This window comes from Coenobita brevimanus, chromosome 65 (genome assembly GCF_032717465.1).
Source record: "Coenobita brevimanus isolate Jiangsu-jjx chromosome 65, ASM3271746v2, whole genome shotgun sequence".
Classification (NCBI taxonomy): Eukaryota; Metazoa; Arthropoda; class Malacostraca; order Decapoda; family Coenobitidae; genus Coenobita; species Coenobita brevimanus.
The window spans coordinates 41,349,329-41,371,672 of NC_137018.1; the positions used below are offsets into that span (position 1 = coordinate 41,349,329).

General features: G+C 41.8%; 2 protein-coding genes across 2 annotated transcripts in view; one reads left to right on the top strand and one right to left on the bottom strand.

Moving 5' to 3' along the window:
• The window catches only part of LOC145404833 (uncharacterized), a 48,749-nt gene that overhangs the window by 20,135 nt on the left and 6,270 nt on the right, over positions 1–22,344 (bottom strand). Inside the window, exon 2 of the mRNA XM_080276330.1 lies at positions 9,566–9,659. Coding sequence (XP_080132456.1) covers positions 9,566–9,646 — 81 coding nt within the window. The 5' untranslated portion in view covers positions 9,647–9,659. The remainder of the gene's footprint in view (positions 1–9,565; positions 9,660–22,344) is intronic.
• Positions 14,559–22,344, top strand: part of LOC145404982 (uncharacterized) — a 77,941-nt gene continuing 70,155 nt past the window's right edge. The window contains exons 1-4 of the mRNA XM_080276485.1: positions 14,559–14,747; positions 14,872–15,125; positions 15,851–16,183; positions 18,767–18,830. Of these exons, the coding sequence (XP_080132611.1) occupies positions 14,559–14,747; positions 14,872–15,125; positions 15,851–16,183; positions 18,767–18,830 (840 nt within the window). The remainder of the gene's footprint in view (positions 14,748–14,871; positions 15,126–15,850; positions 16,184–18,766; positions 18,831–22,344) is intronic.

Below are 22,344 nucleotides of genomic sequence, written 5' to 3' on the forward strand. Positions count from 1 at the left end.
GTTGTACTTTATCAAAGTATGTTAAAAAAAGGAGAACAAAGAAAATAAAATGTCACAATGATGAGTTGAAGTTAGGCGAAAAGCAATAATTATATACCTTGCGGTAGAAAAATATTCACCAAGAATAAAGTTATGAAGAAACAAAGCCATGAGTCAGATTCAGCTGTGTAGTACCGCCACACATAGAGCAACCATTCTGTGACCTCATGCTCGAGCCTCTTTGGTGTGATGCGTAAATGCGATTTATGGTGAATATTTTACAAAAGTTTTTTAAAATGACGATTAAAAGCGTCATCCGAATCTCTGAGGTTGGATTTGAAATGACGATCGAAATAGTCATTGGAATCTCAAAGGGTTAATAAACCCCTTCAGTACCAGACATCTTTCCTGAGTTAGTTGAAGTGAAACAACTAAAAAGGCAGTCATCTGTACTCAAAGAGTTATAACAGTGCCCCCAATTTTTGTCAAAATTTTTAACATCAGGGAGTGTTAGAGGATGCAATATTTCATGGTGAACTTTCCTACACAAAAAAAAAAATTTGCAGACCAGTATCTGATTACTTTTCTCAAGTGTTAATGCCCACATGCAGGATTTTAATCTCTTGGATGGAGTCCATTGTTACTTGTCAGCAGAATCTCTTGAAAATTTTATACTGTTAACTCTCCATTATCCGTCATCGCAATATCCAGCACAGCTATCTTGGCTCTATTAAAGCAATATCAGGCTAAATTAAGAAACATCCAATGCTGAAACTAGACATAACCGACAGTCCAATGCAATATCTGGCATTGAGGCGTCCCAACCAGCTAGTAAGCAGTAGCCAACCTGCACCAGGGGAAACCCCGAAACTTGGGAGTCAATGGAAATGCCAGCTACATGCCAGCCAATAAGAATCCCTCGCAGGCACACCAAAAATACCTCTGCACTCTTGTTCTTGCCTGTGGATGTTGTCAAGATGTACCTGTGCCCTCTGCTCTTCTGACCACAAGGTCGCATAACCCTGGTGCTGTTACTGACACTGTGGCATCCTATGTTCAAGGTAGTGTACTGTATTGTAAAGCAAAGCTAATGGCCTGTCAGTGATCATATACTATAATCGCGACGCATGACTCTGAGGCTGTCATTATCATACTCTGGCAATCTATCATTCAAAAGTGCGTCCGATTTCGTATCATATTATAAATGAATCATATTATTATGCATGAATACATCATACACGAATATTATTATACACGAATGACATGCGTCTCATATCATACACGAAATCAGACGCACTTCTGAATGGTAGGTTGCCAGGGCACGATAATAACAACCTCAGAGTCACGCGCCGTGACTATAGTGTTCTACTGTTACTGAAAAATTATTGTGTACTGTACTGTTTACAAGTCTGAGTGCTAACCCCTGGTGCTATTTCTCCAACCCGCCAATGCTGCTTCTCCTATCCCCCAGCACTGATTCTCCTATCCCCCCAGTGCTGTTTCTCTTACCCCCACTGTGCTAATTCTCCTACTACACCCCCTTGCTGTTTCTCCTGATGTGCCTCACCTGTGGCCTGAAACTGCTCGTTTCTAGTTGTGCATGATGGCTGCATTTGTGGCTTTTGTGGTGGTACCCTTGTTGGTGCAGGTCCTGCTGACACCATCACAGCCACTTCTTACCTCTGCCATGGAACCACTATCAGCCCCACGGACTACTCTCTCTCCATTTGAGGTCTCCCCTCAGAGGCCTCTCTGGAGCTCTACCTCACTCCCTCTGCCACTCCATCTCCACTACCTATTCCTGCACCCTTGGCAGAGATCGACCATGAGGTGGTGGAGCTGGAGTAATCTTTGGGGGATACATTTGCCATTAGCCCATGTGGGATTATGTGTACTGAACAGTACAGTACTGTACTGCACAGAGTGCAACTCTACCCTCCACCAACAATTGGTGAGTACAGACAATAGTACACTATGTACAGTACTGTATCATTACTGTACTTTTTCAAAGTACAGTAGTCATACAACATGAGACAGATTATGCAGAACCACTTGCAAAATCAAATTCGAGCTAAAACATGACATATATTTACATGTAAAATAGGGGGTTAGGTTCTAGGAGCCTTAGATTTTTTAAAATATTATAAATAATCACAAATATGTCCACCTTAAGATACTCAAGACAGTGTTTAGATATGATCTCACCGACTGGACACATCAGTGCATACTGCATTCTAACCTAACCGCTTAGCTTTGCACCTAATACTCGCCATAAAAATTTTAATCACCAAGGATTGCCACTAGGCCTCTTGAAATTCCTCATTACCAATCAAGCAAAAAACTTTTACCTAAGCAACATGTGAATAATGGCCGCCCAGCATTAGGCATCTTTCGCCAAGAATTACTTTCAGTTCATTAACCCCTTAACCGCGGGGCGTCACTTTCGAGACGCTTGGGAGCAAGGGATCATACCGTGGGGCGTCACTTTTGTGATTCTGTGTTATTTTGAATTCACCTGGGCTTTCAAGTGGTGGCTTGTATCATCTATCAGTACTGCCTATGTTCAACACTAGTCAGCACTCCTAATCTCATCTGTACTCCCATCCATTGTTGACAATTTAGCCATTTCTCCCCATTCTTGACTCCCCTCCCTACCACTCCATTACCCTATCCTCTCGTCTGCCCGGCCGTGCTACGCTAAGTAAATCTTCCCTGGAATTTTTCACTGATTTCATCCATTGAAATAAGCCCTATGCCCTATTCTTATACCAAATAACATATACAAGAAAGAAATAAGGTAAGTGAGAGTACCATACACCTAGAATTGGCTAATTATCACCTGACAATACCTCACGTGCACTCGTTCGCTAATTTTCGTTGTTTATTTCCCCTTGAAATATGCTGTATAATCTATTTTTGTAATAAAAATATATATAAGAAAGGAAGGGAGAAGCCTAAGTGATATTTACATTCACCTGGAACTACCTAATTATTGCAGGCCACCACACTGTATTCTACGCTAAGTAAATCTTCCCTGGAATTTTCCACTGATTTCATCCATTGAAATAAGCCCTATGCCCTACTCTTATACCAAATAATATATACAAAAAAGAAATAAGGTAAGTGATAGTGCCATACACCTGGAATTGGCTAATTATCACCTGACAACACATCACGTGCACTCGTTCGCTAATTTTCGGTTTATTTCCCCTTGAAATATGCCATATAATCTATTTTCGTAATAAATATACATATAAGGAGGGATGGGAGAAGCCTAAGTGATATTTACATTCACCTGGAACTACCTAATTTACTATGTATTGTCTTGGTTTCCTGCCAATCATTTCATTGCTATATATTAGCAGGTCTCACAAGGCTAAAGTTGGTAGTATTGCACCCACCCAAGCCAGGCGGCAGGAGGCCACCACTATCAGTTCACTGTCGTCTTTCAAAGTGGAGGTATGTCTGATTTGCTCCTGCTAACTTCCGCCGTTTTTCAGCCCCATGCAAAAGGGCCCTGTGACCTTTATCCCCTACTAAACCTCGTGTGGAAAGAGGTAAAGGGCTGACAACTGATAAAAGAGTGACTACGATCTTTCTGTTGAGTAAAACAGTGCAAGTGGCATTGTAAATAATGTGTATATAATGTGTAAACAGCAAGTGAGAGCAATGAATGTAAATATACGTGAACAGTGGAAAATAGTTTTATTACTTCAAGTGACAGAGCATAACACAGTGTAAATGAAATAAAAATGTAAATAATGTAAATAAAATGGGGTATATGTGCAGGAGTAGATGAGAATGAGAGGGCAAAGGAGGGAGTATGTATAGTTGTGAGTAAAAGATGGAAGAAGAGCATAAGACAGTATGGATCAGTTGGGTCAAGGATTGTGTGGGTAAAGTTGAAAGTTGGAATACAAATGTGGGCGATTGTGTGTGTGTATGCGCCAACGCAAGATCATGCTAGAAGAGTGAGAGAAGAGTTCTGGACAAATGTGGAAGTGTGCATGGAAAAGTTTGGAAGGAATGAGAGAGTGTTTTTGATTGGTGATATGAATGGTAAAGTTGGTAATGTGAAGGTGGATGGAATAGTTGGTGAGTGGGGTGTGCCTGCTGAGATAGATGAGAATGGGAGTGCGTTAGTGGACATTTGTGCTGGGAGGGGGTTGGTGATAGCCAATACCCTCTTCAGGCATAAAATGATCCACAGGTACACATGGCGAGTGATGAGAAGGGTGGGTGGTGAACTGAATGAAAGGAAGGCAATGATTGATTATGTGTGTGTGGATGAAAGGATGCGAAGATGTGTAAAGGATGCAAGAGTGTATAGAGGTTGGGGAAGTGGACTTTCTGACCACTACTTGGTGGTGGCCAGAATTAGGACGCAAGTAAGATGGAGGAATAGAAGAAGGGAAAGACGAGAGGAAGGAGTAGTTGCAAGGAGAGTGGAGAGGTTACAAGAGGATGAGAAAAAGGCAGAGTATAAGAGAGAAGTGGAGGAACGATTGGGCAAATATGAATTGGAGCAGATGGGAGACGTGGAAGGTGTGTGTAAGATATTTACAGAAGAAATATGTGCAGCATGTGATGTGGTGTGTAGGAGGAGGAGAAGACGGAGGGGGGTGCAAGGAACAGCGTGGTGGACTGAAGAGGTGAAACAGGCTGTGGCACAAAAGAAGAAAGCATACAATGAATGGATGAGAAATAGGGGCGTGGAAGAAGTTGAGAGGCGGAAGAGAGATTATATGTGGAAAGGAAGAGAGAGGTGAAAAGACTAGTAAGAGAGAGTAAGAAGAGAGTGGATGAGGAATTTGGAAGGAATTTGAGTGTAAAGTGGAGGGACTGTAAGAAAATGTTCTGGAGAGAAGTGAAAAGAGTAAGACAGGGTGGAAGTGAAGTTAGCAGGGGAGTGAAAGATAAAAATGGTAGATTACTAGTGGAGAAGGGAGAAAAAGTGAGCAGATGGAGAGAACACTATAAGGAATTGTTGAACGTAGAGGATGGAAGTAATGCGAGTATAAGTGGCTGGGGAATGGCTGGGAGAAGGAGGGAGGTGAGAAGACAGGAAGAAATCAGTAGGATAGAAGTTGTGGAAGCAATGAAGAAAGTTAAATCGGGGAAAGCCCAAGGAATTGATGGAGTGTGTGGTGAAATGCTGAAGCATGGGGGAGAGATAGTAGTAGAATGGATGTGGAAGATGTGCAGATTGGCCTGGGAGGAAGGTAGAGTCCCGGAGGATTGGAAGTCAGGTATAATTATTCCCTTGTACAAAGGAAAAGGGGAAAAAGAAGTGTGTGGTAATCATAGGGGCATTTGTCTTCTTAGTATAATAGGAAAAGTGTATGGTAGGATACTTATAGACAGAGTTAGAGAAAGAACAGAGAAATTAGTTGGAGAAGAACAGGGAGGCTTTAGGAAGGGAAGAGGTTGTGTAGATCAGATATTCATTCTTAGATCTTTAGTGGAAAAGTTTCTAGAGAAGGGAAAGAAGTTGTATGCAGCTTTCATGGATTTGGAGAAAGCATATGACAGGGTGGATAGACAAGGATTGTGGAAAGTGTTAAGAATATATGGAGTAGATGGGAAGTTGTTGAATGCTGTGAAGAGTATGTACGATGGTGCGAAGGATGCAGTGCGTGTGGATGGTGAACTAAGTGAATTTTTCTCTTTGAAAGTTGGTTTGAAACAGGGATGTGTCATGTCTCCATGGTTGTTCAATCTGTACATGGATGGGGTAATAAAAGAGGTACAAGGTAGGGTAGTGGATGTTGGAGTGGCCCTGGTGAGAGAGGATAGTGTTTGGAAGCTCCCTGTACTGTTGTTTGCAGATGATACTGTGTTGTTGAGTGAAGACGAAGGGGAGCTGCAAGGCTTGGTGGATGACTTTGAGAGAGTGTGTAAGAAATGGAACCTAAAGGTGAATGTAGGGAAGAGTAAAGTGATGGTCTTTGAGAGAGGTGAAGTTAGTGAATGTACAGCGAGGTTGGATGGTGAGGAATTGGAAAATGTGAGTACATTTAAGTATTTGGGTAGTGTGATGAGTAAGGATGGAGGTTTGGAGGGTGAAGTGCTTGAAAGGGTACAGCAGGGAAGAAAGGTTGCAGGTTCCTTGAAAGCAGTGATAAGAAACAGGGAAGTGAGCATGGAAGTGAAAAAGTTACTACATGACAGTATTGTGATAACGACTCTAACGTACGGAAGTGAAGCTTGGACATTGTTGGAAGGACACAAGTCGAGAGTGAGAGCAGTGGAAATGAGTTATTTAAGAGGAGCCTGTGGAGTCACGTGGAGAGACAGGCTGACGAATGAGGATATAAAGGAGCGTTGTGGTGTGGATGTGGATGTGATAGGAAGCGTTATGAGGAACACAATGATGTGGTTTGGCCATATGGAGAGGATGGAGGGTGAAAGACTGACGAAGAGAGTGTATGTGAGTGAGGTGGAGGGGGGAAGAGGGAGGGGGAGGCCGAGGATGAGATGGAGGGATGGGGTGGAGAGGTATATGAGAGAGGGGGGTGTGAGTTGGGAGCAGGGCAGTGAAATGGCGGGGGACAGGGCGACTTGGAGGCGATTTGTTTGTGGCCACCCCAAACGGGATTGAGGTGTCTGGCAATAGATAGATAGATAGATAGAAAATAGAGAACGTAACTAGAAATGTAAATGAGTAGTATTATAAGAATACGAGTATATACCCTACGAGTAATGAAAGTGAAAGTTTCACTCTAGCATGTATGAATACTATGAGTTATGAGAGTGAAGGTGAAAGTGACATTCACTCTCAATGCTAGTATACAGGACGAGAAAGTGAATGCTTCGTATTTTACTGAAAGAAATTGAATGCCTACAGTGACAATAAACTACTAATACTGAAGGAAACTCATGGATAAAGACTGTAGATATATATAAGTGTTATATAGTAATAGAAATATAAACTGTGTTTTTATGAATAATAAATGACAGAACACCAGCGGCGAACTAGCGCAAGTGGGAAGGTCATACGCCCTCGTAATTTTCATTGCTTACACAGTGTTTTTTTTTTCAGTATGGATTCCAAACTATTTGAGAATCATAGAATAGTGTTTCTAGAGATAATATCAGACTGTGGTAATCATATTACGGGTTGTCGGGAAGTGTAAAGTGGAGACTTTGTTACCCAACTTCAGAGGTCTCCACAAGTCCTATGGTACTCGACGAAGGCTCAACAAACACCCTAGGAGAAAGCTAAAGGTATGTGCCATAAGCATATAAGATTTTAATATACTAGGACTAATAACTGATTTTTGGCAAATATTTTTAGAGAGTCTATCGAAGAGCGAATATGCCCGCGGGAGCCGCAAGAAAAAGCAAAACAAGCCCGCGGTTAAAGGGTTAAAAACAGTATGAAACTATTTTTGCAAGCCATTAGTCATCAACAAGAAAGAAAAAAAAATGCTATAAAGAAGTCGTCAGAATGGAGTGACTGCATATTTCTCACTTCCGACACACACAAATGCAGTAACTGTGAAAAATAAGCAAGTCAGCCAAGCAGTAAAATTTATATGACAGTATAATTCACAAAAACTGAACTCACAAAATTATCTTAACTAACTGTGTATGTCAAAACGTGTCGTAACATATCGTAAGATCAGAATTTTCTCGACAAAAGACCGTCAGTTCATGACAAACATCGGGCACCTTTTTTTTTTTTTTCTCCCCCCTCCCCAAGTTGCATTAAAGGCGAAAACATGAATTTTGGTGCTCCTTCATCATTACCTTTTTTTTCCAACAACAAAAACTATCCACAACGTAAACACACCTGACTCATATCTGATAATTTGCATTTAAGCTCCCACACCACACGTCACTTCATCCGACAATTTTACATTTCCATTTAGAATAAATGCTTTTCTCGTGTTCATAGCACTTTCAGGGTGTTTAGGCATAACTAAAGTTACTTTGGAACCATATCCTGAGTTCTGAGGGGAAATGAGGAGCAAGGAAATAACCTATAAAACTTCCCATCACAGCAACCAACTACACAACACTGAGGCAGGCTATGGCAGGTGGTATGGGACATGGGTCACGTGGGTTGGGTCGGGTCGAGGAAGCCAATCAGTGACCGACAAAAGTACAACACACGAGCTGTATCTGGATATCCAATACCTAAACGCATCAGTGACCGACAAAAGCATAACACACGAGTTGTATCTGGATATCCAATACCTAAACGCACCCATTTCCCGGTTCTCTTCTGCAACTGAGAGGTATTACCAAGCTATTAATTATGGGAGAAATTAAATGCCCGTGTTATTGTAAGATCGTTGTTTTGTTTTGGTCTTAAATCACGACATTACAGCATATGATCAGTTTTGACCTTTTACTCATTGTAAAGTTTTTAGGACAGAGGGTCGAAACGGACAGAATCACAACATCCAGCTAAAAGCTGAATGTTGCACCAGCTATGTAGTATCAAGCCTTTCGCATTATTTGGCGTAGGGCTCAGCTACATTACAACAGACTATTGAGAGTTTACTGTAATTTAAAGTTCCAACCACTGGAAAGACATTTCTAGTGAACTGGCCATTCTTTCTTGGATGAAAGAAATGAATGTGGTGAAGCTACGTTCAGGTGGGTTTTTCATAACTTTCTCAAGTGCTTCCTATTTACATTAAATCCCAACCCCAGAGCACCATTTTTTTTTTTTTTTTTTTTACATGCATGTACACATAAAGCAACCATCCATCCATCATCCAATCTTATATTGCCCCAAGAGGAGCATAAGAGCCTGAGGCTAGGTAAGTTGGTCCTGATATTTGAGTGAATATAAAGTGACCCTGTGGAAAAAATAAAATATAGCATGATATAAGCATTTAAAGTACAGTAGGTCACTAAATGCTATATTTTCCATTTATCATTTCTGTTAAAACTACTGGTGATATTTTGATGAAAACTTGCTCAGCACAAGAATTACACACCAGGTCCTACAACTCATTACATTTCAAGATGATCAGAGAAGTGTAAAAGAAAGGTGAGGTGAATCTTGCACTGGATATGCAATATCTGGCATTTCAAGTTATTTGGAGTAGGGATTGGCTGAATTACAATGGATAATTGAGAGTTTACTGTAATTTAAAGTTTCAACCACTGGAAAGTCATTTCTAGTGACAATGGCCATTCTTTCTTGACTGAAATGAATATGGTGAAGCTATGTTAAATGGGGCTTTTCATAAATTTCACAAGTGAATCCAATTTAAATCCCAACCTCACAGAGTACTTTTTTTTTTTTTTTTTTTTTTTTCCCCCCACATGCAAATACAGAATAAACCTGTAGTAAAAAAAATAAACAAATAAATAAATAAATAAAGCATGATGTAAGTGTTTGAAGTAGGTCATTAAATGCTTAAAGTTTCTGTTTTTCATTTCTATAAAAACTACTGATGATATTCTGGTGAAAACTTGTAAAGAACAAAAATTACATAACACGTCCTACAACTTATCACACTTCAAGACGATCAGTCAAATATAAAAGTAAGGTGAGGATCCCATTAGACATTATGGTAGATACTGTATATAAAGACAATAATCAAGTACAAGGTCAGATACTTACTTTACCCCGAACTTCACCTAATATGTGGAAGAAAGTGGATCTGTGGTTGTTCCACTTTAAGGATAGAAGTCCGTCCTCCATCTCGCTCTTGGATCTGTACGGTAAAAAACAAATAAATCAATAAGTCCACAAGTCGTCAGGACACCTGACAGCAGGCTCTTGCACCTTAAGTTTTTATCTTCAAAAGGTGACTGAAATTTAATCTTATTCTTGGAGTTCAGCCACACGCTTGTAGGAGCTGCCTAGCAAGGGCCAACTAGCCTACTGCAGTTATCCTCACTTCTTGTGTTATGAATGCTATCAGGAGCATATGTGGTCTCCTGTTCCAGTACTCTTAATCTGTAGAGCACAGACATTTTATAAAAGCTGAATATATTCACCTGCTTGTAGCCATAATATGACACAAAAGCTTAAGAGGTTATTGGGGTTTTAATCCAAAATTAATCTGTATGGTGCTACCCAGAATACACAAAACACATATCGGTACTTGATTCAATGGAGATATCGAGTATTTCTAACCTTACATGAATAATCATACAGTGCTAACTGTTCCTATTTAAAACCACCAGCAACATAAAACAATACAGCACTAGTCGAATTAAAAACTTCTTTGGCCTGAAGGGGTTAATGAAACTTTACCAAAAGCACTGATATTTTATCTATACACCAAACTCAAAACAGAAGAAAACAGTATACTTGAACTTTTAATTTATAAACATACCCCAGAGAGCAATTTAAACTCCCTTAAAATATTCATGTGAGTTTACACTGGACATGATGCTGTCATAATCACAGACTGCCATTTCCCAGTGTCCATCCCACACAAAATAAGATACTGTATTATGGTTAGGCTAAGGTTACAGAAAATAACCGTAGCTTGCTTTAATGGCAAACATAACATTTCTAATTATATCTTGTTAGGTACCGGTAAGTATAATTTTTAGTCTATCTATCTATCTATTGCCAGACGCCATAATCCCTCATGGGGTGGCCTTTTGACTCTGAGTTATTTGTTTTACAGGGAGGGCCACTAACCCTCCACCAACCCACTTGACACGTAGGGAGCACATGTGGTTTGATTATATGGTTACCACCCAGGGTTGTAAATGGTTTCTTGGCTTACAGGAAACCATTTGGCTTGTCACTCAATGTAAAGCCACCTGTAATGGAAAGAAAAGCAAGTAGTGACAGGAAAGATGGGAGAAATAGGAAGACAGGAGGGCAGGCACAGAAAAAGAATGATAAAGGCTAAGGAAGAAGTAGGCAGTAATTTTGGTAAAAATTGAGTGTGCTATATTAATCTGTTGTAAATGGTTTAATCAATATCTCCTGCAGGCTGACCAATAAAAATTTGCTTAGAATTATGAAGTGTGAGAGAATGGGAGTATGGATGGGGTATATGTGCAGGAGTAGATGAGAATGAGAGGGCAAAGGAAGGAGTATGTATAGTTGTGAGTAAAAGATGGAAGAAGAGCATAAGACAGTATGGATCAGTTGGGTCAAGGATTGTGTGGGTAAAGTTCAAAGTTGGAATACAAATGTGGGCGATTGTGTGTGTGTATGCGCCAACGCAAGATCGTGCTAGAAGAGTGAGAGAAGAGTTCTGGACAAATGTGGAAGTGTGCATGGAAAAGTTTGGAAGGAATGAGAGAGTGTTTTTGATTGGTGATATGAATGGTAAAGTTGGTAATGTGAAGGTGGATGGAATAGTTGGTGAGTGGGGTGTGCCTGCTGAGATAGATGAGAATGAGAGTGCGTTAGTGGACATTTGTGCTGGGAGGGGGTTGGTGATAGCCAATACCCTCTTCAGGCATAAAATGATCCACAGGTACACATGGCGAGTGATGAGAAGGGTGGGTGGTGAACTGAATGAAAGGAAGGCAATGATTGATTATGCGTGTGTGGATGAAAGGATGCGAAGATGTGTAAAGGATGCAAGAGTGTATAGAGGTTGGGGAAGTGGACTTTCTGACCACTACTTGGTGGTGGCCAGAATTAGGATGCAAGCAAGATAGAGGAATAGAAGAAGGGAAAGACGAGAGGAAGGAGTAGTTGCAAGGAGAGTGGAGAGGTTACAAGAGGATGAGAAAAAGGCAGAGTATAAGAGAGAAGTGGAGGAACGATTGGGCAAATATGAATTGGAGCAGATGGGAGACGTGGAAGGTGTGTGTAAGATATTTACAGAAGAAATATGTGCAGCATGTGATGTGGTGTGTAGAAGGAAGAGAAGACGGAGGGGGGTGCAAGGAACAGCGTGGTGGACTGAAGAGGTGAAACAGGCTGTGGCACAAAAGAAGAAAGCATACAATGAATGGATGAGAAACAGGGGCGTGGAAGAAGTTGAGAGGCGGAAGAGAGAGTTATATGTGGAAAGAAAGAGAGAGGTGAAAACATTAGTAAGAGAGAGTAAGAAGAGAGTGGATGAGGAATTTGGAAGGAATTTGAGTGTAAAGTGGAGGGACTGTAAGAAAATGTTCTGGAGAGAAGTGAAAAGAGTAAGACAGGGTGGAAGTGAAGTTAGCAGGGGAGTGAAAGATAAAAATGGTAGATTACTAGTGGAGAAGGGAGAAAAAGTGAGCAGATGGAGAGAACACTTTAAGGAATTGTTGAACGCAGAGGATGGAAGTAATGCGAGTATAAGTGGCTGGGGAATGGCTGGGAGAAGGAGGTGAGAAGACAGGAAGAAATCAGTAGGATAGAAGTTGTGGAAGCAATGAAGAAAGTTAAATCGGGGAAAGCCCAAGGAATTGATGGAGTGTGTGGTGAAATGCTGAAGCATGGGGGAGAGATAGTAGTAGAATGGATGTGGAAGATGTGCAGATTGGCCTGGGAGGAAGGTAGAGTCCCGGAGGATTGGAAGTCAGGTATAATTATTCCCTTGTACAAAGGAAAAGGGGAAAAAGAAGTGTGTGGTAATCATAGGGGCATTTGTCTTCTTAGTATAATAGGAAAAGTGTATGGTAGGATACTTATAGACAGAGTTAGAGAAAGAACAGAGAAATTAGTTGGAGAAGAACAGGGAGGCTTTAGGAAGGGAAGAGGTTGTGTAGATCAGATATTCATTCTTAGATCTTTAGTGGAAAAGTTTCTAGAGAAGGGAAAGAAGTTGTATGCAGCTTTCATGGATTTGGAGAAAGCATATGACAGGGTGGATAGACAAGGATTGTGGAAAGTGTTAAGAATATATGGAGTAGATGGGAAGTTGTTGAATGCTGTGAAGAGTATGTACGATGGTGCGAAGGATGCAGTGCGTGTGGATGGTGAACTAAGTGAATTTTTCTCTTTGAAAGTTGGTTTGAAACAGGGATGTGTCATGTCTCCATGGCTGTTCAATCTGTACATGGATGGGGTAATAAAAGAGGTACAAGGTAGGGTAGTGGATGTTGGAGTGTCCCTGGTGAGAGAGGATAGTGTTTGGAAACTCCCTGTACTGTTGTTTGCAGATGATACTGTGTTGTTGAGTGAAGACGAAGGGGAGCTGCAAGGCTTGGTGGATGAGTTTGAGAGAGTGTGTAAGAAACGGAACCTAAAGGTGAATGTAGGGAAGAGTAAAGTGATGGTCTTTGAGAGAGGTGAAGTTAGTGAAAGTACAGCGAGGTTGGATGGTGAGGAATTGGAAAATGTGATTACGTTTAAGTATTTGGATAGTGTGATGAGTAAGGATGGAGGTTTGGAGGGTGAAGTGCTTGAAAGGGTGCAGCAGGGAAGAAGGGTTGCTGGTTCCTTGAAAGCAGTGATAAGAAACAGGGAAGTGAGCATGGAAGTGAAAAAGTTACTGCATGACAGTATTGTGATAACGACTCTAGCGTACGGAAGTGAAGCTTGGACATTGTTGGAGGGACACAAGTCGGGAGTGAGAGCAGTGGAAATGAGTTATTTGAGAGAAGCCTGTGGAGTCACGTGGAGAGACAGGCTGACGAATGAGGATGTAAAGGAGCGTTGTGGTGTGGATGTGGATGTGATGGGAAGCGTTGTGAGGAGCACGCTGGGGTGGTTTGGCTGTGTGGAGGGGGTGGGGGGTGGGGGGCTGACGGGGGAAGTGTGTGTGTGAGGTGGGGGGGGGGGCCAAGGATGAGATGGAGGGATAAGGTGGAGAGGTATATGAGAGAGGGGGGTGTGAGTTGGGAGCAGGGCAGTGAAATGGCGGGGGACAGGGCGACTTGGAGGCGATTTGTTTGTGGCCACCCCAAACGGGACTGAGGCGTCTGGCAATAGATAGATAGATAATTTATTAATTTATTTTTTTTTTCTGAAATAAGTTTTGTGTAAAGGAAAAAAAAAATTTACCCTGGCATTAGTTATATGAGGCCCCTGTTCACAGAGTTGGTCAAGCCCCACTTTTCTCAAAATTGAGTCACCATCCTAGTATCCGGTGGAACACAGTCTGACTGAATATGCAGCCAGCAGAAGGTCGAAAATAGCATTTCTATAAAGGTAGTGGTGGTAGTCCATATCGCGACCTCACCTTTTTTTCTACACACTTGGCTAATGTTGCCCAATGAATGGCATGGTTGCTAAGTTAGTGGGACATGATTCAGCAAGCAGTCTCCATCATCGAGACAGAAGGCTAGACTAACTATGCCTACGGTCATAAGGTCGAAAATCCAATACAGGCACATTTTCTAGTGGCATTACTGCCTCGCCACTCCCCAGCGTTCCGATTGTTGGCCACAAATTTGGCTAAGTGCCTCCACATCAGCGGCCGTCGTGACTGGCTGAGCAAGCCAATGGCGTGACGCATGACACATTGTGTACCGTGTAGGCTGCTCTCGGCCAATCACAGACCGTGTGAGACGGTGCACTCTTCAGTTCCGTGTTTACACCTGGCCCTGGATGTACTCATCACCTGGATGATTTTGAGTGATATTTTCTTGGGAAATCAGCATTCCCCGTTATTATGGCACATACCAGTAGTGCCAGTGATGATGCATGACCATCCAGAGGGAGGAAGAGAGGCCGCCATCCTGAGAAGTGGAAGCAGAATGTTGCGAAGATGAGGAGGATTCGCGGCCTGCAGTACACAAGCAGGAGTACTGGGCAACAGGTGCCTGCTAAATTTAAGGGCCCACCTTGCTCTGATGGCTGCTACGACAAGATTCCTGCACCTGTACGTCAAGCAATTCACAAGGAATTCTGGGAACTTGGTGATTTTGTGCTGCAGAACACGTTCATCCAGAAACACGTCACAAAAATGCCAGTGAAATGTCACACAAAAACAAAAACCCGACAATCCCGGCAAGGCACATTCGTACACCCTTCAGTGTCTGCTGACATATAGCAGTATATCGTATCCTGTGTGTAAGCAGGGGTTCCTTAATGTACTGGCTATCAAGAAGGGATGTATTGATACAGCTCTCAAGGCTATAACAGGATCTGGAACCCCTACAGGTGACCAACGTGGCAGACACCCCCAAGCAAGATGGATCACTAGAGACAAACTTGCACATGTGAAGAAGCACATAGCATCACTTCTGACTGTCTCAAGCCACTACACACGGGCTAAGAGTCCTTACTGGCGGTATCTTGACACTAATCTGAGTGTGAACAAGATGTATAGGATGTATGTCTCGTGGATGAAGCGTGAACACCCACAGGAAGAATGTGTTAAGGAAAGTTATTACCACAAGGTCTTCAACAGTGACTTTAGCCTGTCTTTCAGACCACCCAAGACAGATACATGATCAAAGGGTGATCAACTTACTACAGCTGTTAAGGCAGCTAAGGATCAGGGTGATGACGACGCTTGTCGTGCGCTGCAGGAAAAGCTCCAGACCCACAAGGATCAATCAGGAATAGGACAGGCGTTAAAGAAGGAGGTAGCTCAGCATGGAGACAACGACATGTGTGTAGTGTGTGTGGACTTGCAACAGACACTCCCTATTCCTATGCTTGCAACTAATGTAGCTTACTACAAGAGAAAAATATGGATGTATAACTTATGCATTTTTGACATGAAAGCTGGTAAGCCTACATTCTATATGACTGGGATGAGGTGACTGGGGGGCGTGGTTCATGTGAGAGTGCAACATGCTTGAGGAAGTGGGTTGAGGTGAAGTACGCAAAAGGTGATTTCGGGAAATTTGTGGTGTTCAGTGATAATTGCAGGGGACAAAATAAAAATCTTAATGTGGTGTTAAATTACCTTTCTGAGTTGCACAGTGGCTGTTTGCAACAAATTGACCATTTCCTTATCATTCCTGGTCATAGTTTCACAGCATGTGATCATGCCTTTGGAAACATTGAAAAAGCAATCCACAGTGTGGGTAAAATTTATCACTCTGATAGCTATTGTGATGTGATTGAAGCAGCTGTGCATGGTGGGAATGAGGTTATACGCATGGAACAGGACTTCCTTGACTTTCAGGTGTTGCAACAGCACATTACCCATCGTAAGCCTCGTGCCACTGCCAAGTTTGTTGAAGCCAGACATTTTGCTTTCCGTCTGAATTTCTTAGAAGGCTACCTCCTCGGCATAGACTATGAAAACCTGCTTTCTGCTGTCAGACTGATGCCGGGTCTTCGTGACTACAGGAAGTCCAAGTTTAACCTGTCAAAAGTACCGCTTCCTCCCAAGTATCCACACCCCTCGAAGCTTAACCCCTATCCGCTGGCTGACGTGTAAGCACGACAAGATTCAGGACACAGAGGGATGCCGGTTGACTTAATATACCGCACTCACCTTCCCGTCACTGTTTGAGCTTGGGCCCATTTTCTGTGATACCTACAGGGTAGGTACGACCCCCAGGTACACCGCGGTTGCGCGGTTCTGTTTGTACTCGGCAATGGTAGCGAGAGGAGCCATGTCATCTTCCTTGACATCGTCTGATTCCATCCCACCGCACAAAGGGCCGACTGCCTCATCAACCCCCACGAAAGTTCAGCCCTTAGTGCTAGGTACAGAGCTTAGTGATAGTACCATAGGACATGCCATTGACCATACCGTCTCCTCTCATACAATCAGCATGAGTACATCCTCCAAGGAGGGAAAAAAAAAAAAAAGCTACCATGTGGAGAGCGAGACCTCTCGCCCTCGAACCCCTATTCGCTCTCCGACTTCTCCAGGAGGAAGAGACAATCTACAAGAGTGATGATTTCGGCGATGAGGAGGCGCAATATGACCCAGGACATTGGGAAAGTGACCGCAGACCTGGCGGTCATCTGCAGAAAAATACGCCACAGCGTCATTTCCCCCACACTCTTGCCGCCTGCTTGCCGACGTATCTTCCTCCAGCACTCCCCCACACCTCAGCCTACCACTTCAAGGGCAGAATCTCCACAACCAGGCCCTTCAGGAGTGGTATGAATACTGAGCAGGTGTGTGGGGAAGTGTAAATAGTGTACAGCAGTGCAGAAGTTTGTGTATTTTCATAAATGAGTGAAATGTGTGATACTGTAAGTGAATTATAGAAAGTGCTAAGATATAAGTCTATGCTAAGATATGTATTTTATAAGTTCTACAAGTGCATATAAGTGATATATAGTAAGTGCAATACAGGAGCTGATACTGTTTATTGCATACTGGTTAGAAAATTATTGGATATACCATGAGTTTGTCTACCTGTTCCCTGAAAGAAAACCACTTGTGAGCGGGCCACAATGAACAATACCAGCTTCGCTATACCTACTATGCGTTTCAGGGGCCTTGACCCATCGTTTTTCGCAAACATCTGCGAAACAAACGGTCGGATCAGTATGGCATATTACCACAGCCTGTTTCACACCCTGCCCTAATTTTAGGCACTAGTGCATTGCCAAATGTACTTGATTACAGCGTTTACTCTTGACTGTGATAACGTCGTATCCTTCAGCCGACACGGCATTCGAACAGGTGAGGCATGACTCGGTTGTGATGTGGTATTCTGGAGAATGCTGTACGACAATCTTAAGACCAACACCAGGTTGTGCCAGTGCAAGTGTTGACCAATCAAGGAGCGGAAGGTTTCTCTATTTAAACCTGAGTAACCAATCACAGTACACCAGAGTATGACATCATAGTGGTAGCAAACGATGTTTCCACACTGCCAGTCATAATTTCCACGACGGTATTGAAGCAGTGGAGGACCACCAAAATATTATGTATAGAAGGGCAGTGAACTTCTCAGAGGAAGAAATAAGTGCGCTGATTCATGATTTTTTCGACATTGTGTCATGTAGGCTATAACCATATTTTAGACAAGTTTCTTCTTTACACTGGCTTGTTTAATTGAATTTTTGTGAATATTATATCATTAGGTTGTAATTTGTTTGCAGTAAAGGCAATATTGGCCGACAATGCTAGTTTTACCACTTATGTTGAAGTAGTACTTGCTCCGTTATAGTATTCTGGCATCTTCTACGACGATCTGCTGCCACTTGTACTTATTATTTTTAGAAAAATCCCAACAGTTGTATGCACTTAAGGATTAATTGATGCATGATTTATTTCTGAGGATTTGGAGGATGTCTGAGCTACAACATTTGTAAAAATAGGAGAGTTATAAGGTTTACGATGTACTTAGGGCTGCCCCTCACATGGCGCAACTCTACGAGGAGAATTGACAACGCTGCATAGGGTTTACGCTCGTTTTCTAGGGCTCCAGAATATGCACTTAAGTGAAAAATTGCTCTTACACCCAAAGACGGTGGATTTGAGAGGATTTTTGAGCTTTCAGAATCCGCCCCCTGGATGTTTATCTTCAAGTTTATATTTAAAAAAAAAAAAATCATTTTTTGCACACCACGGGGTTAAAAAAAAAAAAAAAAAAAAAAGGAATTGCACAATCCATGGGTTAAGGTGTATCAACCAGCTCGTAAACAGTAGCCAACCAGCGCTGTATTACTGTACTGTATCATTTATTGTATTTTAGGCTTAATTTTCATCATTTACTCATGGGAAAGAGTATAGGATTGGGGTTCGAGATGGATAGTAATGCAATAACCGGCTCAACACTGAATACTGAGCCACTGGGGAGGGGGGGTACTATGTAATATCCAGCATTTTGCTTTAAACAGCGTAGGGCGTGGTTGAATTACACCGGATACCGTAACTGAGAGTTTACTGTACCAGGGATAATGAAATGGCAACTTACACGCTTGGGGCTACAAGGTAGGTGAAAGTATCAACAATGATAATTTTGATAACAGCATTAATTATGTTTTAAAAAGAAAAATATTGTGAAATGAGCTTTAATATAATAACACTTTTGCGGTCTTTGGACACAGATCCGTGTCCAACCTGAAAGTGTCCACCCAGCTCTTTGGATGCAGATCCGTGTCCAACCTGAAAGTATCCAAACAGCTCTTTGGATACTGACCCACATCCAGACAAATAAATATTCACCATAAATCAGGAACTGCATCTACTGTCCTGAAATTTGGTCTCATGTTAGCCTGATTGAATTTCCAGTTTGGTGATACAATTTTCATTCATGGAAAAATTTGAAAAGGTAACCAAAAAAATGCTTAGAAAGAAGTGGTATAAACATTCTTATGTCCTCTTTCAACTTATACTCATCATAATAATTGTACTTCATGCAATAACTTTTTTTCTTTCATCTTATTCTACAAAGTCTCAGCTTTCTGACAGTATAAAAACAAATCTGCCAATCCAAATATTTTGGGGTGAAAAAATGATCAGAAAAGAAAAAACTAAAGTGCTTGACGGGAGGAGGGGGGGGAAAGTGGAAGGGTTCTGCTGGCTGCAGGGGGGTCTGATTGCAAAAGTGTTAACCCTCTCGTGCATGCATAAGTTTTATAAGTTTTGCCGACACACGATTTTACTCCACCCCCGTCCCTGCCAGCCCACCCACGTGCCGCTTAAAACACATATTCTCGCCACCCAAACCTCTATATATTGGCATGAAACCTACATCTCTCATTCACCGATTTGTTCTAGCCGATAAACAAAAAATAAAAGAAAAAAGAAAAAGAAAAAGTACATCAGGCCACCATGAATAAACATTTCCGAACATCACTCTCACTTCCCAACATCCTAGTTCAAATGTTTTCCATCATACAGAAAAATGTTATTAGAAGTTTTGATAGAGAATTTCATCAGCTTTCTAATGAGAAAGTCTGGTTGTGATATGATTTGTAGTTTTCTAGAAAACAGCCAAAAACTGAAAGCCCTTTTTTTTTGGGGGGGACTGCTTTTTGTGCAGGGAGCTCTACCGCAAAAGTTTTCTCGCACACATTATGTTTTTATTTCATAATCTTGTGTAGAATTTCATTAGCTTTCTAATGGGCCCGCCGATTTTTGATAGGCCTCATAGTTTCCGAGTAAATCGCAACTAACTTCTGGGTACTCACAGCCGTGCTGCGCTTTCGTCATGCACGCACAATAACCTTTATACAGTAAAAGTCCAATTCTTCGGCATCCAATTCCCCGGCAAATCTGCCATTTCGGCAGTTTTGAGAAATAGTCCCATTTACGAAAATCTCTGATCATTCGGCAGATTTTCCGATTTTTTTCGTCCCCTCTACTGCTGGGGACTTCTTCCAGCAGTAGCAGACTCCAATCAACCCCTTCTATTGTACATATGTAATTAAGGAACCGACTATAAGTTTAGGTAAGTGCATGTGAACTTGTAGGCCTACTGTATCATTACATTTACAGTACACCCTCATTATCGACGGGGGATAGGTACCTAAGATACCCATCGATGCCTAAAACCGTCGATACCGATTTTCGTCTGGTCAGGTACCCTTTATTTATACAGTATATTTTAATATCCCTTCAATCACTCGTATGTAATATGGAGTTTAGTTTTAGTGTTTCTTAGAAATAAATTAGTTAGGCAATTGAAAAACTGAATATCATAATAAAACTACTTATATTAAGTAAAGAATTATGGAAAAAATAGCATAATCTCTGATGTTGATGCATAGTGGTCGTACACTGGACCTCAACTTGTAATGGCTGCTGTATCATCACTTCTCTCTCCACTTACACCTCACTTCATCTAAAAATAAAAGGCGAAACCAGCAGTTGTAGCCATCCATATGTTTACATAACCGTGTAAAAAAAAAAAAAAAAAAACGAAAGCAGCAGTGGTGGTCATTCATACGTTCTAATAACTGAGAGTGTGGGGCAAGTGTTACGTTAGATCAGCTGTTCGCACCGATCTTCACAACACACGCCAGTGCTGCTAGCTCATACCAGAGAGACCACGCTCTCCTATTTACTTTCATTCTCAAGAGCTTCCTTTCATTCTTGATATTCCATTTCTCCCAGACCTAAATTTTCACGACTGTATGGCAGTTTATGCTATCAAAGATGAATCTTAGCCTAGCTTTCGCTAGGATCTTCTTTTAGGAAAATTCAACTCTCCTTATGCTCGTATATTTCATATTTAATCTCTGCCTAACTTTTGCAAGAAATATCCTTTATTGACAAAAAATCCAACTCGTCTTTAACATTATAACAAATGATACAGGAGCATGGGTTTTATCATATGTCCTTCTGCATTACCACACAACAGCACAGACACACGATCTTTTGCTGCTTTAAAGCCTGGCGCACTTTTCTCCTCCTTCGAAATGTACGTTCTTTTAGGCACTTTCTTCCACCACAGGCGTGTTTCGTCCGCATTAAACACTTGTTCATGCCTGTACCCTTTCTCCCTTATAAGTTCAGCAAAGTCACGTGGGTACGATTCTCCTGCTATCTGATCTGCTGAAGCTGCTACACCAGTCATCCTAATGTTATGTAGGCCATACCTTTTCTTAAAATTCTCGAACCAGCCCTTGCTGGCTGCAAATTTCTTTTGCCTAGAAGCACCAACATTACTAGGCCTATCACCATCGTCATTACTTTCATCACCATCATCACTATTTTCACCTGCCTCACTTTCATCACCATTATCTTCACCAACACCACTGCTTTCACCAGCAAACCGAGCGTAGAGTTGTTTTGCTTTGTTTCTGATGAACTGGGAGTCTAGCGGCACGTGTCGACGGTTTAAGTCCTCAGTACAAATATTCAGTGCCTTTTCCACCTTCACCAAGGCATCATCTCTCACATGCATCGTTACTTTAGCCGATCCTGGTGTGCATGAAGCCAGAGCATCTTTAATGTCTTTTTCTCTCCATTTTATGCCACGAACACTGGACTCATTCATGCCATACTCGCGACCAACCGCTGCATAGCTCATTCCACTTCTAAGTTTTTGTAATATTTAGTTCTTTACTTCCAAGGTAAGTACTTTCCTTGCTCTCTTAGCTGCCTTATTTCCAGTTGGAGTGTTACAAGGGCGCTTCGGAGCCTTGATGATCGCGAAAGCACGATAGATGTGGCCGAACACGATATGAGAACAACAGACAAACGTGTACTGATGCTGTTGTTTGTTGGGTCGGCGGGAACATGCTGCGAGCAGCCAGAGACACCTGGCAGGATGGCGCGCAAACTTGCTAGGAGGTGCCAATACAATTCTTTATTTTTTTATTTTTTTAATAATAATAATTTAACTCCCAGGAGACAAAAAAACCGTCGATAATCAAATCCGTCAATTAAAAAAAGTCGATAATGAGGGTGTACTGTATATAGAGTATGTTCACTAATTTCTTTATTTTTCATATTCATGTATAGTACTGTATTCATTATAGTATTGTACAGTATCAAACAGTATACAGTACTCTCTCCAGACACATTTGTAATGATATGAGTAGTGATGACAATGTTCACCAAAACATATAAGGTACTGAGTGGGTAGGGTTTTTGATAATTCGGCAATTTTGATATTTCGGCACTTGTCTGGTCCCATAGATGCCGAAAAATAGGACTTCTACTGTATTCCCGCCTA